The sequence below is a fragment of the Vombatus ursinus genome, unplaced genomic scaffold (genome assembly GCF_900497805.2).
Source record: "Vombatus ursinus unplaced genomic scaffold, bare-nosed wombat genome assembly UNPS02014799.1, whole genome shotgun sequence".
Lineage (NCBI taxonomy): Eukaryota > Metazoa > Chordata > Mammalia > Diprotodontia > Vombatidae > Vombatus > Vombatus ursinus.
In genome coordinates this window covers 40,413,890-40,429,950 of record NW_020954577.1, presented here as the reverse complement: position 1 = coordinate 40,429,950, position 16,061 = coordinate 40,413,890, and the positions used below count along the sequence as shown (strand labels likewise).

Here is a 16,061-nt window from a genome sequence, read left to right as displayed (position 1 = left end):
TTTGAATGAAATTGGGTAGGGCCGGGATTTCCAAGTGTTGGTAATTCTCTTCCTCCTTTCTTCCAGAATATTGTCACCTTGTCTCCACTTCTTATAAAACAATATATGCAAATGATTTTATTAGCTCACAATTTATTCAGATACCACTGAGAATTTATTACGGTTTTAATAACATTACATTAAAATTTTAAATATGTAATAAACATAAAATAATCATTGCATGGTAGTCATGAATCTAGTGTTGAAAGGGCCCTCAGACACTAGCTAATATAATATCCTCATTTTTTAGATGAGGAAACTGAGGCCAGCGAAGTGAAGTGACTTTCCTCAGGTCATACAGGTAGTAATAGAAATAAGATTTGAACCCAGGTCCTCTGACAGTCCAATGCACTCTCCCACTCTACCAGGATACCCTGCAAAGAGAAAGGAGAAAAAACCGATGATGGTGGATGGCCCTCAGACTCTTTACATCTCCATCCCAGGGCCCCTAGATCGGGGAGGGGGAAGGGCATGAGGGTGACATCCTCAGGTAGGTTGCAGGGGAGGGCCTTGGCTATCCGGCCTTTCCCCCTTCCCCACCTGGCCCTGGGTCCCTCCTTCATCTGCAAGGTAGTGGGAGGCTAGGGATGGATGGGTCAGCGAGATGGGGATAGGGGTGTGCCTCTGACCGAAGCGTGCACTCCCTTTGTCTAATGGGGGAAGATGTCTCTGTCCTTTGCGGTGCCTCTGCAGAGGACGAAAGGAGCAGGGGCTAATGACAGAGAGGGACGGAGAAGGTGAATTCCTCCCTGCATTTTAGGGCTCACTGTGTTCTCCTTATAGATCCACCAAGTTAGTGTTGTGTTTGCACCTCTGTTAACTTTGATTTGAGCCTAGAATGCTGGGAGGAGGCATGCCCTCTCCCCCACCCCCCCAGTTTGGAGCACTCTGTCTTATGGGACCGCCGGATTTTGAGCTGGACGGTTCTTTAAGGGTCATTTAGAGATTCCTCCCATTTCATAGATGTGGAAACTGAAAACCAGGAAGAAAAGTGACTTGTCTAGGTCACAGGCAATACATGCCTGAGCTGAGATTGGAACCCAGGTCTTCTGACTCTCTCTATTGCTCCATGTTGCCTTTCTTCTGTTGTCAAAGGAAGGTTTGTGCTTCTGTTAAAAAACCAGGGTTTCAGTAGCAGCCTCACGGAACTCACGTTTGTAACCCCTCTGACGGCTGAGCTGAGAATCACCCTTGGTATCTTTTGTAATCCATTTTTGAGCAGATACATGGTTTGTAGGATTTGGACTTAATGTAGCTTTGATATCTTTGGCTTTAACCCAGTTCCATTTGTCGTAATTTCTCGACAACTTTTCTAGATTGTTTTGGCAGTTTCTATCAAACCAAGGAGATTAGATCATGGGAAGAATTTGTTTTTGTTGTATAAACCAGGTAGCTCTGATCTCCCTGTCTGTCTTCTCATTCCGTCACCCTCCAGGGTAGACCGTGGAGTCATTATCAGTGGAAAGACGTAACAGCTACCATCAAGATCAATTCAGTCCAATCAGACATTTATTAAGAGCCCACCATCTGTCAGACTCTGCACTAAGCTCCGGAAGGATTCCAAGGATGAAAACTCAAAACAGTCCTCGCCTCCGTGAGCTTGTGGTCTGAGGACTGAGGACGGCAACGGGGAGGGGCTGTGATGGGGCCAGAGCGGAGATTAGGGAAAGTGCTCGGGGAATGTTTAGTGAGTGAGATTTATGAGACCAATTAGGTACCTGGCTTCTGATCCTAGCCTGACCCATCCTGCTTGAGAAGGTGCGGGGGGCTTTGTTACTGTTCCCTGCCTGTTACAGAGGGAGCATCTTCCACCTCCATGACTCTGTACAGCGGGGCCCTCAGCCGAGAATGCTTTCCCTCCTCCTCCCCTTCTCCTGGAATTCCTGGTGCCCTTCCATATGTGGCCACATACATGAGGCTTTTCCTTCTGTTCCCCTTGGTGAGCGTTCCTTCCTTTTGTAATTATTTCCATATACTTTGAATTTGCTTGTTGTGGCAGCTATGGCCCTGAAACCAGGCAGATTAAGGGTCATGTACGTGTCACTGTTTGGTGTTCTAGGTCAAGCTTTCTGAGATTATAATTTGCGGAGCAATTGCTGGCCTGCTTTGATAAGAGGGAGTTGCCGTCTAGTGTGTCTGACATTTCTCTGGTTTTACATAGTTGTCTCCATGTTGTCTCTCCCACTAGGTTGTGAGCTCCTGGAGGGCAGGGGCTGACCTTTGCCTTTCTTTGTAGCCACAGGGCTTGCACGGTGCCAGGCACACTTAATAAACTCTCTTGACTGACTGACCACTGAGGTGCCAGGTCCAGCCCCTCTCCTTGTTCCTTCACCTTATATTTGCTTGTCTGTGTGCAGGCTGTTTCCTGTCTTTGAGGACAAGGATGCTTTTCCTTTTGCCTTGTAGCCCTCACAGCCTGGCATGTAGTGGTCACTTAATCAACCCTTGTGGAATTGAATTGCATCCACAAACCGTGATCTCCTGACCACACACGGGTTCAGTGCAGGGCCTTTGAGGCTGTCTGGTAGCCTCCTCCTCTTCTCAGTCGGGATTTGCTGATACCGTTGTAGTATTGTCATGGTGTGCCCTACCCAGGAGGCTACGGCTTCTCCCCCGGTGAACTGAGGGGTTCTGCCGAGATGAGATGGGACCTGAGCTGAGGTCAGTCAGACGACTCGTCATCTTTTTTATTTTGCCCTAGCATCTTTTCAAGACTGTCTGCTCAGGTGTGGAGGAGTTGAGAATGTGTTTGTGGAGAAACAAACCGTACCAGGAAATCATGGATTGACAAAATACTGAACCACATTATTACTTAGGAAAATAATTGTCATGATTCAGCTTCTTTCCCTCTGCCGTTATGAGCAAGAACAGATGTTGTGCTTTCTTTCCAAATGTTGACTGTTTAGCGAGACATAGTTCTTTTCTTATACCTTGTATGTTGGTATAGTGCAACATTTCATTTTAAAAGACCAGGGCTGTGGTTAAAGACAAAGGTAAGAAAGTTGATAATGTTATTAATAGTCCTGTGAAAACCGTATGCTCAGTTACAAGGAGGATGTTTGCCCTCTTATGAATTCATTGCTGCTATTTTGAGACTGGCCTCTGGAGAATTGTTGTCCTTGAGGAAGGCCAGTTTTTCAGAGTTGCCTCTGAGAAAAGCATCACCACCACCAGGAACTGGCCTAAGCACTTTAATGCTGCCGTATTTAAATACTTTAGCAATCAGTGATGTTGTTGGTGTGACTGCTCCCTTCACCAATGCGGATTGCAGCTCCTCTTTAATTTAGTGGAAGGTCGTTCTGGAGCTCTTTGCCCCTGTGACCGCTGTGACTAATGATGAGGCCCTCTGACATGTATCTGCAGCAAATGTGGCTAAATATTCTCTCTCTCCTTTCCTTCTGGCATTGAGGTAATGTGTAGGTGAATGGAGTGATCCTGACGCCAGGAGATGGGACACTGGGTGCCAGCTGTCCCTGACTCCTCATCTGGGAAAGGAAGGGCTTGGGCTGGACCAACCCCCAGATTCCTTCCAGGTCTAGAGCCTCCGTAAGCTCAGACCCATCTTGTCACCTCGTCTGTGAAATGAAGGCGTTAGAACAGATCAGGGCTCATTCACTTGCCTCCTTTGCGTCATGGACTCCCTCTTTGGCAGCCTAGCAAAGCGCATGGACCAACCTTGTGAGTTTTTAAATGCATCAAATAGAGTATGTAGGTTAAAGTACAAAGGAAACCAAGTTATGGAAATATCATTATCCAAATATGAAAAGTTCCAAGCTCAGATCTGTCCATGGGACCCCCCGGATGAGAAACCCCTGGCCAAGCTGATCTGGCCTATCTATGGAGCCTGGTGGTCTGTGTATCCCACATTAGGAGCCGCTGGCCTCAATCTTAAGCCCCTTTCTGTGCTACGGTTCTCTGATTCTCTTTTTCCCGTGTGCTCAGTTGCAACCTCGTGAGTTCCACAAATCCCTGGCAGTCAGATGTGTGTATCATTTTACAGAATACATAGCTCTCCTTAATTGCCAAAACACCGTCTTAAATGCCACTTCCTTGTGGGGAGCTAAAGATTGGGAGCCAAGGACCCAGGGCTCATGCCAGAGGTTAGTGCATGGAGAAGTCAGCGCAGAGGGCTCTGACTTCAGGAATTCTATTTACATTGACAATGGCACAGCCTGTAACTTCACCAAAATATTAATAGCCATGGGCTCCATTCCCAAAGTTTAAAAACAACAACAAAAAGCTATTTGTTGCAGCAGAGCTTTAATCACAGACTCTCTTCCTGGAACACTGTTCATTTATCCATCTCTTTCTAATAATGAAAATTCATTTGGGGTTCTTGTTTTTAGAAACAGGAAAAAATCCATCCCTTTCACATTCATTCTGATGTTCAAAATACTGAAAGGGTTGTGGAATTTATGTGCTAGTATGTTTTTCATCACAAAATTCCATATATTGAAAGGGAAAAGTACCAAGTGCACACGTGTTTTCAGAGTGAATCATCTCTTAAAATATTCCATAACTTTCTCAAATAATGAAAAATCATCTCAGCAGTGAAGCCTCATTTTGTCACTAGCAGCTGTTAACACTTGAGAATCTTCTGTCTCCGGTGTGTGTAGTGTCTTGGCTATGTTTTGTATGGTATCTTTAGCTAAACTGGCCCCCGGAATAGAGATTTGTCACTGTTTATAAAGATGAAAAGATTTACTTCTGTGACTCTCATCATAAATGCAGGCCAGCTCAAAGGTTTGACCATAGATGACTCAGGCATTTAAAAATGTATTCACATATGCAGTATTTTTCCAAATAAAATGAGTGTGTACAAAGATCAAAGAATTATCATCCTTTCAGCAACCAGAATCACTCCCCTCTGGATTACCAGCCTGCCCTTGGGGTCCCCCAAGGCCTGAGCTCTATTGGAGTAGATGGAATAGATTGGGTGATACTGGTGGCCATGGCTGTGGTCAGGGGGGAGTCTGTGAGGAAAAGGAGCCTGTCTCAGAGGGGCAGGGGATATCGGCGGTAGCGACGGCCCCTACTTGTGACATGGCAGAGAAGAGCTGGGCATTGTGTGACTCTTACCTGTGCCAGAACCAGTTTCCTCGTCCTCTTGGGGAAGGTTGGTACAGTGGAACATGGGAAGAGAGGTAGAGAGAATGATGTGAATATGGACACCATATCTGCCATGATAATAATGGAACAGCAATGTGTAGCCCCTTCTTAAGGCAGCAACAGGTGTGAAGGATGGAATGCTGGGCAGGAAGACCTGGGTTCAGATCCTGCCTTCAACACTTACTAGCAGTACGGTCATGGGCAAGGCACATGACCTCTCTGATTCTCAGTTTCCTTCCCTTTAAAACAAGGCTAATATAATTGGGGGAAGGAGAAGGCATTGGTTCTGGTGTCAGAGGTTTTGTTGTTCAGTCGTTTCATTCATGTCCAACTTGTCATGACCCCATTTGGAGTTTTCTTGGCAAAGATACTGAAGTGGTTTTCCATTTCCTTCTCCTGTTCATTTTACAGATGAGGAAACTGAGGCAAACAAGGTTAAGTGACTTGCCCAGAGTCATATAGCTAGCAAGTGTCTGAGGCTGGATGAGTCTTCCTGACTGTAGGCCTGGCACTCTATTCACTGTGCCACCTCATTGCCCAGGTGTCAGAGGACCTGGGTTCAAGTTCAGCCTCTGACAGTTCTACCTGTGTGCCCTGGGCAAATCATTTGGTCTTTCCTGGACCTTAGTTTTCTCATCTATAAAGTGAGATGGTTGGTCTGGATGGCCTTTGAGGTCCCTTCTAGCTTGACATCTATGAACTTATCCCATCCTCCTCACAAAATAGTTTGGATGACCAAATGAGACGCTGTCTATAAAATGCTTTGCAAACCTGAAAGGGCCTTAGAGATTTCAGCTGTCATTATTGATATTGTAGAATATCAGAAAGTCAGTCAAAATGAACATCCCCTTCCGATATTGATTGATGGGCTAGCGTGCTGGACTCGGTATCAGGAGGCGGGAGTTCTCCTCCTTGACCAACCAGACAGTCTCCGGGTGCTGCTCACTGTGTGTGTGACCAGGGGCAGGCTGCTTCATCTCTCTGGGCCTTGCTTCCTTTGTTTGTAAGTGTGGGCGAGAAGAAAGAGATTTGGATTTGAGCCGTTGTGTGACCTTGGCTAAACCACTCGATTCTCTGAGCCTCGGTTTTCTCATCTGTAAAATGGAGATAATAATACCTGTGGTATCTATGTCACAGGGTTTGTGAGGGTCCAGGGAAGAAATGTAGGTGGAGAGCTTTCCTAGCATCTGGGTGCCGTAGCAATGAGCTAGTGTCCCTAAGGTAAGGATGCTGGCCTAGGTGAGAGCTCAGGCTCTTTCTGCCTCCAGACCCTGGGATTTATAAGCTTTGTTGTTCCTGATGCCCTTCTCCAAGGTGACGTGTTGTGGATGGGTTCTGGGCTTGCAGATGGCAGAATTCCCTGTGCTTAGTAAAGACGTTGTAGGTTCCTTATTTCTACTGATTGATCAATGAGTATTTGTTAGTGACTTTTAATCTAAATAAGGCTTCTGATGTGGATTCGATTCAATTCAATAAACATTCACATACTAGGAAATGCTGATCTTAGTGCTTTAATTCAAAGACAAAATCCCTGCAGTCCCTACCCTCAAGGAGCTTACCTCCTACTAGACTCTCTTAGCATAGGTATTTATTATGTGTAGATACCTTCTAATGAAGAGATGATAAGATTATAGATGTATATTTAAAAATCACCTATTTAGTACCATATGATAATTTTTTGAGTCAGCTTGGAATGAACCAGGCAAATACTTATTTTTATTACTGTTCCTTGTTGTTCAATCTGTGTTTTATATGAATCATCACAAGGATGCCTTTGGTTGACATCTACAACGTTGTTTATTTTCTTTCAGAGAGTGGGTTAATCGGGCCCCATCTATTCATTTTCTGAGAGTGTTAATATGCCTGAGATTACTCATGAGGGATCCATGTTATCAGGTTGGTTTGGAAAAAAAAATCACGACTGTTTAAGTTAAATTAAGATGTTAAAATTAAGATGATAATCAATGATAACCAATTTTGTATTGGTTTTCCAGAGTGGTTTTTCTACCTCATAACCCAGGGCCTTCCAAATCTCTAACCCTCCCGTGCTAATCAAAGAGATTCTACAACATTTGAATTTGACAGAAAAAAGTGTTTATTGTGGTTTATTGTTTTTACCTTCTCTCTTGACACAATTGCATTTCTAGTCTCTCTTAATTAGTGTTTGGTATTTCTAGCCATTAACTCTTAACTGATAAAGGATAATTTTTTTTTAGAATTTATTTATTTTTAGTTTTCCACGTTCACTTCCACTTCCAAGATTTTGAGTTCCAAATTTTCTCCTCCCAACCCAAGATGGCATGCAGTTTGATATAGGCTCTACATAAACATTCCTGTTTAACATATTTTCACATTGGTCATGTTGTAAAGAAGAATTAGAACCAATAGGAGGAACCACAAGAAAGAAGAAACAAAACAAAACAAAACAAAAAGAGCAAATAATGTACTTCGATGTGCATTCAGACTCCATAGTTCTTTCTCTGGATGTGAATGACATTTTCTCTCGTGAGTCTTCTTCGATCCTTGCATTGCTGAGAAGGGCTAAGTCTATCAAAGTTGGTCATCGCACAAGATGGCTGTTACTGTGTACAATGTTCTCCTGGCTCTGCCCACTTCACTCAGCATCAGACCGTACAAGCCTTTCCAGGTTTTTCTGAAGTCAGCCTCTTCATCATTTCTTTTAACACAATAGTATTCCATCACATTCATATACCACAACTTGCTCAGCCATTCCCCAGTTGATGGGCATCCCCTCAATTTCCAATCCTTTGCCACCACAAAAAGAGCTGCTGTGAATATTTTTGTACATGCGAGTCCTTTTCCCATTTTTATGATCTCTCTGGGATACAGCCCTGGAAGTGCTATTGCTGGGTCAAAGGGTATGCACATTTTTATAGCCCTTTGGGCATAGTTCCAAATTGCCTTCTAGAGGATCATTATTGAGCAGCCCTCTGAGCTCATTCCGGGGTGAGCATCCGATGGTATTTGGCCCACGGGCTGGCCCATGATGTTCAAGCAGGTCATGGGCAGCCCTGGGTGTGAGAGTGGCTTGGGAGGCAGCCAAGGTACCAGGCTGGGACCTTATAGAATTAATGTCTTCCTCTTTCCAGTCGCCCACTCAAGATTGGAACCTAAATCTCAACTTCAGTTTTCTAAACCTTGACCTATCACCTTCTCCTCAAAACCTCCCTTTCCTCCTAAACTTTCCATTTCTGCTGCTGGACCCACCCTCCCAGCTCTCGAGAGGGTTGGGGTCCTCTTTGACGCTGCTCTCTTCCTCATCTACCCCATCCCACCTGCTGCTGAGTCTTGTCAGGTCAGCTTCTGTGACCCTGCTGACATCTCTACCTTCGTTGCCACCCCCATTGGAGCTGCTGTTGGTCAGCCCCTCCTCCCCTCTCCCCTTTGCTGCCGGAGGGTCACGCTCACTTTAGTTGGGCCGTAGAAGGATTTGCACGCAGGTGCCTAATACCACCTTCCTCTTAACCTGCTTGAGGTATAAGCTCCTGGAGGTCAGTCAGAGCCTGTGTCATGTATGTGTTCACAGGGCCTTGCATTTAGTAGGCTCTTAATAAATGTTTAATTGAATTGATATTGATCAGATTGCTTGAGAAACTAGAGGTGACATCAGTGGTAGGTCCCGGTAGATCTTACCCTCTCTAATTTGATGAAAAGTTATGGATTATCAGCAAAGACAACCCCATATACATGTTTCCTCATGCTTTGGGGGGAACTTTGTGCCACCACCACCAAAGGTATCGAGGGGATCCTCCTTTAGGTGGTTAGACTTTGGGACCAAAGAGGAGCCCTCATTACTCTTTTCTGTCTTTTAATGCTGTAGTGCATCTCCTATCTTCTAGAGGTGTTTCTTCCTTCCGCCAGGACGGGCCATAACCCAGCCACCTCCTTCTCATCCTGTTCATCTCTTGTCCATATCTCTTTGATGGTCTCTTTTTTGTCTCTTCACTCACACGATTCATCATGTATAATATTCTGTAATAACTTATGCCCACCACGTGTTATTCCTTGCCCTTTGGGTGAGCCACAATTTTCCTTCCTCATAGGTTGTGGTGGTCTTCCATGGTTGGTAATCATGTTAAATAGATGGCCTAGAATACTCCTCTCTAGTCTGCTGCCTAAGTAGTAGGCCATCCAAACTGCCCCAAGGGAGGTCAAACACGGCATTCCCTGGATAGAGAAGTTGTCTTTGTTGTAACCGGCTGATGACATGTTGGTGCCAGACTTTATTGGCTGGTTTCCCAAAGTAGATGCTGGCTGTCTTAATCAGACTTCTTGATTTTAGCAGATTGGTGTAGGATTAGGCATTGTCCTTGCTAAAGAGTACAAATCTGTGGCAATAAAATGACCACAAGAATTGTTGTGCCTGTGACAAAAAAATCAAAGGTTTCCTCAATCCAGAAGTTCCCCGTGATGGCCACTGGGTGTCTATGAATAGAAAAGAGGGTTCTGCCTATTTCCCGTTGACGCTGGGACCAGAGGGTAGCTCTCATCCTTAGTGTCAACAGAGTCTGACTTTATCTAGAACCTTGTACAGTTATGGCTCTTTTCCACCCTCATCCCTGCCCTTCTTACCCCCTGACCAGCTAGGCTTTCCTTCTTTGCCCTGGGTCCTTGAGAAAGGAAAGAAGATTCTTTTGGGTTGCGTTCAGGTCCATCACCAAACCTCGCTCTCCATACCCTATTGATGTCCAGACTGGTCCCCTGATCCTCCCTGCTTTCATGCCCACTCTTTTGGGCATGGCTTTTTTTCCCTTAGGCCCTTAGCCTACTCCAAATTCCTCAAGCTGCTGAGCTGTGAATTTCTGTTTTTGATTAATTTTATCCTCTGTGCCCTTTGCTTATCCCATATTAGGTTGATTTCTTCTCCTGTCTTAGTCCCCTTCATCTGGCATCTCCTGTCCTGATTCATGCCAACATCAGGCCCATTTGTATAACTATCTGACTATCTTTTTAATCTCCTTTCAGTCAGCTTTTAACTATTATAAATTTGTATTTTTGAAATGACAGCATTTACATGAGATGGCTCCCCGCCATCTGTGGCCAGGAGGGGCAGACAAGGTTCCAGACACCTGAGGAAGGGTTATTCATCCCAGACTTTGTTGTTAGCATCTCACACTTGCCCTCCCTCAGTCTTCTTCAGGCTTACCAGTTCAGACTACCGTGATGGTTCTGCACGGCATCCTGGGATTAAGCCCTTCATGGCCGAGTGAGGATGCATCATCTGTTAAACTTGTTTGGTGCTTGAGTCAAGAAGACGTGCTCATGTGCCCAGCTGGACCATGCAGCCTCTGTGGAGTCAGTTTCCCCCGTACTTCAGAGGATGAATTTTGTTTGCAGTCGAGTCTCATTTTGGATGTGCCCTATTTATTAGAATACTAAGTAAAATATTAGAACAAGAATAGGGCACAGCATTTTTTTCTTCATGAATTTAACCATAGAATCACAGAATTTTGGAGTTGTTTATTTTATTGTAGCATAGATAAAACCATGGCTATGGTTCAAAGACCATCGCATATAGGATTGCTATTATAAATCAACAAGTCAATCAGTGAGCATTTATTAGGCATCTACTGTGTACCAGGCACTGGGGCTGCAGGCAGAAATGAAATTGCCCCTGAACTCAAGGGACTTAAATGTGAAGATGCCAGTAATCCAAAATGCCAGACAACTCAAAAAGGTCATTTTTACTTGACTTTGGAATGTGTTTTTGTATTTATATTTAACTATGGACATGTCTGGTGCTCTGGGAATTCACTTCACACAAAAGAAGTAAGTTATTTCCCTGTCCCTGTGGTCCTGCTCAAGGTGAGATTGGCAGGATCAGAGCCAACTTGCAAACAATTCCTTTGACCACATGGTCCAGAATTTTTCCAGAAGTAGAAGTCCAGTCATGGTTTGCAGGGTCTGCCCTCTTCCCTTTTTGAACTTGGTCATTTGCTGGTCCTGGGGCACGTTTCCCACCCTCCCTTATCTGCCGCAGCTCAGCACTTGCCTCTGCCGGTTCCTTCCCTCCCCTGGGATGTTACTCATCTTGCCTGGTGGCTTGAGGTCTTTAAGGGCAGCTGGAGACTGCTGAATCATTTCCTTGTCTTGTGTTTCTGCTCCCTGCTAAACATCGGCATTCCATTATTCACATTATCATTGAATCAGAAAGCAATCTTCTCAACGTTATCATCATCTCCATCCATCTTGAGTTACGGCTCCGACCCTTCGTGGAGCCTTCTGTTACCTCCCATGTTTCTTTAAAAAATGGAACAAAAACAAACAAGCAAAAGACAAGATAAAGCCCAGCCTGGGCTTGTCCTGGGCCTGAGTATTCCTGATGTCATTCTTACAGGGCCAGGCTGCTCTTCTGTGACCATCCTTTATGTCCATCTTCTCTGCTAGGCTTTCTTCCTGCATCCTCTTTTCCCTGTTCATTAGAATAATTTCTTCTTGTGTTTTCAGAATTTCTTTCTTGAAAGACTTCTATCTGTCTCAGCTAACTTTTCCTACAGAAAGTTCCTTCATGTTACCTACCCCTTCTCTGGATTCTTTGACACCTTCTTTTCACAAATAACAACAGAGATGACAATTGATGTTTATATAGGGCTCTAAGCTTAGTAAAGCCTCACAAAAACCCTGTGAGATAGGGGCCACATGTATCCTTGGTCCTGTTTTACCTTGAGGAAACCCATGACTTGGGGTCTTGCCCAGGGTCACACAGTTGTCAGAAGTAGGATTTGAAGCCAAATCCTCACTGCAAGCCTTCTCTTCTATCCTCTGTGCCAAGGTGTATGTCAGATTATGCTTGGCTTTCCTTCTCTATCATGACCTCCATGATGGAACAGTCATTTGTCCCAAGAATCCAGATGCTTCAGCAACCAGTTCTCTCTCTCTCTCTCTCTCTCTCTCTCTCTGTCTCTTTCCTCATAATCAAGCCCAGAGTAAATTTCCCTTGTCACTTCTTCTACCATCAAAGGATGAAATTGTCCTTAAGTCAAGTCACAAATTTATCTACTACTCTGCTTTCAGCAGAGAGAGCTCTAGAAACTAGCCAGATGGTTGAAGTCCCTTATTATTACAATTCATTCATTCAACAACCACTTATTTCGTCATGTTTCTGTGCCAGATTTGTCTCTAATTACCAAATTCGTCTTGGTTTTATTTGATTCCTTCTTCTGTCTGGGCGGTCTTATAGTCTACTACTCCTAGGACAACATTACTTCTTTTTCTAACTCCATTGTTCCTTACCCAAATGCTGTCTCTTTCTTCAGGTTCCTGGATCTCCTCATATGAATATATCTTTAATACACGATGCTATTCTCCAGGGGCTTTAGCAATTCTATTCTTTTGAATAAAATATAATCTTCCTGAATAAAATTTTAGTCTTGATTCTCATCCTGCAAAGGCTCAGTTTGGGGCCAAATTTGTCTTTTTGCGATAGGCTGTCTGTTTATGACTGGCATTTTGTGTATTTGCAAATAGACGTCTGACATCCTGGGTTTCATTGACAGCTCTCTTCTTGAATTTATCTCTTGTTCGTTACTGGTCCCCTGTCGTTCCTCTCTGTGGTACCAGATCTGGGTTGGCCAATGTCTCCATCTGTCTCCTTGTTCCATTTCAAGTCTTTTTCAGCACTTTACGTTGTGTTGGTTTTTGTATATTAGAATATGAATATGAAAAAACCCCAGGTGTGTATTATCAGCATCACAGGGAAGGCTTGTTATGATGAGGGCAAGGGAATATATCTTCCTCCCCAAAGCAGAGATTACACTACCAGAAAAAGGCCGTTAATACTAATACTTAAGCCTTTACAAGGCATTAGGAAGAAGAGTTGTTGTTGTTATTGTTTTTACCAGCCCTTCCAAAGTACACTCCATTCCTAGCCAAGAACCTTTTGTGACTGCTTTTTAAAGAATTAAAATTAGAGTGAATTGTGCTGTTGTTAATTCTGTAATTAGGCAGATTATTTATAAACATGACGGCAACATTTCCCAGCTATTTCTCTCCTTCCTTATTTTTCTACCTCAAATATTGCATTAACTGCTCCTTGCATTCTTAAATGCCACAACGTTTTGGCCAGTTTTAGAAGGTCAGGGAAAATCCTTAACTTTAAGATGTGTGTGTTACTTGACAGTTTGTATGAAATAGCAGGACACTCTTTTTGACATCCTTTCACCTTAGATTTTTTTAAAAGACATTATTTTAAAATAATATTGCTATTCTGATCAAGTTGAGTAAGCAGAATGGTAGTGTAAGCTCTGCTTTGGGAAGATATATTCCCTTCCCTTCATCATAGCATGTCATCCCTTAATCATTTCTCTTCCCTGTGATGCTGTTAATACACAGCTGGGTTTTTTCATATTCATATTGTAATGCACAAAACACAGCACAGTGAAGGGCATGAATTATGCCTCCCCTTTCCCTGGGTGACCTTTGAAAATGGTTTCTATTCCTCATGAAAGTTAATATTATTATTTTTTTTTTTACTTTTATTAGGAAATACTCCATAACTTGGGTGGAATTGAAAACCTCGCCCAGGTAAGAGACCTTTCCTTGTTCTTGTTATTCCTTTGTGGTTTGGTGTTCACCTCGGGGGCAGGTGGTCAGTAAACACCTAAGAAAAGAATGCTTCTGGTGATATGTCCTGGAGAGCAGGGTGGATTCATCCCCCTGGCTGCCCACAGGGCAGCAGGTGTGGCTCACAGTCATGCAGAAAAGTAAAGCCACCAGGCTCCTTCTGATGGAGGCCAACACCCAGCACTTTTTGTTCTGGTTAACTGGATTGAAAAGAGCCTGCCAGCTGAAATTAGAAAGGGTATGAAAGGTCATGTGTAATTTAGTTTAGTCAAGGGAAGAAATATGAGGCAGCCTGGTCAGGTTGGCTCCCCATTTATTTCCTCAACACAAATGGGATCTGAGAAAAATAAAAATTAAAAAAAAAAACAACAAAATCCCCAAGTTTGTAAAGGTGGCACTGGTTCTTTACGCAACAATAATGAGTAATTATAATATGAAACAATCAACAATGAAATGTGGCATCATGCAGTTTGAGTTTATAACTTGTGTGCTTATTGAGGGGAGGGTAAGAAGGCAAATGCTTTTCGCTAGGCCCTGTGTCCTGTATTGATTAAAAACAAACTAGTAAACAAATAAAATTCCCAGGCCTGGGAATCCCCGTCAAGCCCGTTGTAGCCCAGTCTCTGAAATTTCCTACCCCAAGTATGTTGTTCAGTTATCACCGATGGCCTTCTGAACCCCCCACGTTCAGCAGAGTATTAGCATTAAGTGTATTTTATTAGAATTCTTTGGCCATAACCCTCTCAGGGATGCAGAATATCAAGTTAACCAGAATACCAAAATTGCAGTTCACTATGTTTGGAAATTCATTTCATAGCATAGACAGTGTTGCATGTGATTTTGGTCATCACGGAACAATATAATCAGTCAAAATACTTTGTCTCATTTCATCCTCACAATGACCTTGGGAAGGAGATGCCCCATTTTACAGATGAGGAAACTGAGACCCACAGAGGTGAACTCGCCCAGAGTGACAAAGCTCATCTAAGGATCTTGAAGTAGGATTTGAACTCACATCTTCCTGACTCTTTATAAGTGTCTGGTCAGTGTAGGAATTTGGAGAATATAAATAACCCCCACATTGTAAACTGTGATAGAGCCTATTTCATGTGCTGGATATCCATGTGTGTGCGCTCATTCATCCTGTTCTGATGTCAGGCCCTCTACCTCTCTCTGCTCAGTTCATGACCAACACCTGATGTAGTGACATTAGACCTGGATTTTGAGGCTCCATGGCTGCTGTGAATTTTAGCACATTTTGTAGAGTGGAGAGACACGGATGATGTTTGGTAGAAAACCCTGGATTTGGAGTCAGGGTCCTGGGTTCAAATCCCCGCTGTGCTACTTACTGCTGGTGAATGTGGACAAGGGGATCCACCTCTGTAGGCCTCAGTCTCCTCATCTGTAAAATGGTAGAAACAAACTAGATGCTTTCTAAGGTCTAGCTCTGAGTCGGTGACCCTGTGATCTCAACAGAGGGCAGGGACTTGAGGAGAAACATTTCTTTTTTGCTTGTCTGTCAGGTGCGGCTGGAGGGCCTTGGGAACTGGTTTGTGACTATGGGGCACCACCTACAGTCCATGTGGAGAAGTTCAGCTCGCCCTTTTGAGAGTTTTTCTGAAACCTTTTTTTGTGTTTGGCCTTACTTGCAGTACATGGAGATTGTAGCAGACGGGTACCTCGGATACGGAGAAGAGCAGCATAGCGCTGACAAGTTAGTCAACATGATGTGTGAGTATTGGGGTGCGTACCTTATCGATAGCCCGGGCATAGTGGCCAGTTAGGGGCTGCCTCCCGAGATGAAAGCCTCTCCTCATTCCCTTCAGGTGGTGGGGCTCTCTGTCTCTCTCTTGTCTCTGTCTCTCTCTGTCTCTATCTCTCTGTCTATCTCTGTCTCTCTCTGTCTCTTGTCTCTCTCTCTCTCTCTCTCTGTCTTTGTCTCTCTATCTCTCTCTGTCTCTCTGTCTCTGTCTCTCTCTGTATCTGTCTCTTTCTCTCTCTTCTCTCTGTCTCTCTCTGTCCCTCTGTCTCTTTCTTGTCTCTGTCTCTCCTCTCTGTCTCTCTTTGTCTCTCTCTTCTCTCTGTCTTTCTCTGTCTCTCTGTCTCTGTCTCTCTGTCTCTCTCTGTCTCTGTCTCTCTGTCTCTGTCTCTCTCTTCTCTCTGTCTCTGTCTCTCTCTTCTCTCTGTCTCTTTCTGTCTCCTATCCATTTCTTTCTCTTGTCTCTGTCTCTCTGTCTTTTTCTCTCTATCTCTCTTTCTCTCTCTTCTCTCTGTCTCTCTCTGTCTCTGTCTCTCTCTGTCTCTGTCTCTCTCTTCTCTCTGTCTTTCTC

At 44.0% G+C, this 16,061-nt stretch overlaps 1 protein-coding gene across 2 annotated transcripts in view; it reads left to right on the top strand.

Moving 5' to 3' along the window:
- Positions 1 to 16,061, top strand: part of NEK10 (NIMA related kinase 10) — a 243,601-nt gene that overhangs the window by 45,526 nt on the left and 182,014 nt on the right. For both annotated transcript variants that reach the window (XR_003570051.1, XM_027872513.1), the window contains exons 6-8: positions 6,960 to 7,044; positions 13,651 to 13,692; positions 15,384 to 15,462. Coding sequence is in view for 1 of the 2 variants with exons in the window: in XM_027872513.1 (XP_027728314.1) it covers positions 6,960 to 7,044; positions 13,651 to 13,692; positions 15,384 to 15,462 (206 nt within the window). In the remaining variant the exon portion in view is untranslated. The remainder of the gene's footprint in view (positions 1 to 6,959; positions 7,045 to 13,650; positions 13,693 to 15,383; positions 15,463 to 16,061) is intronic.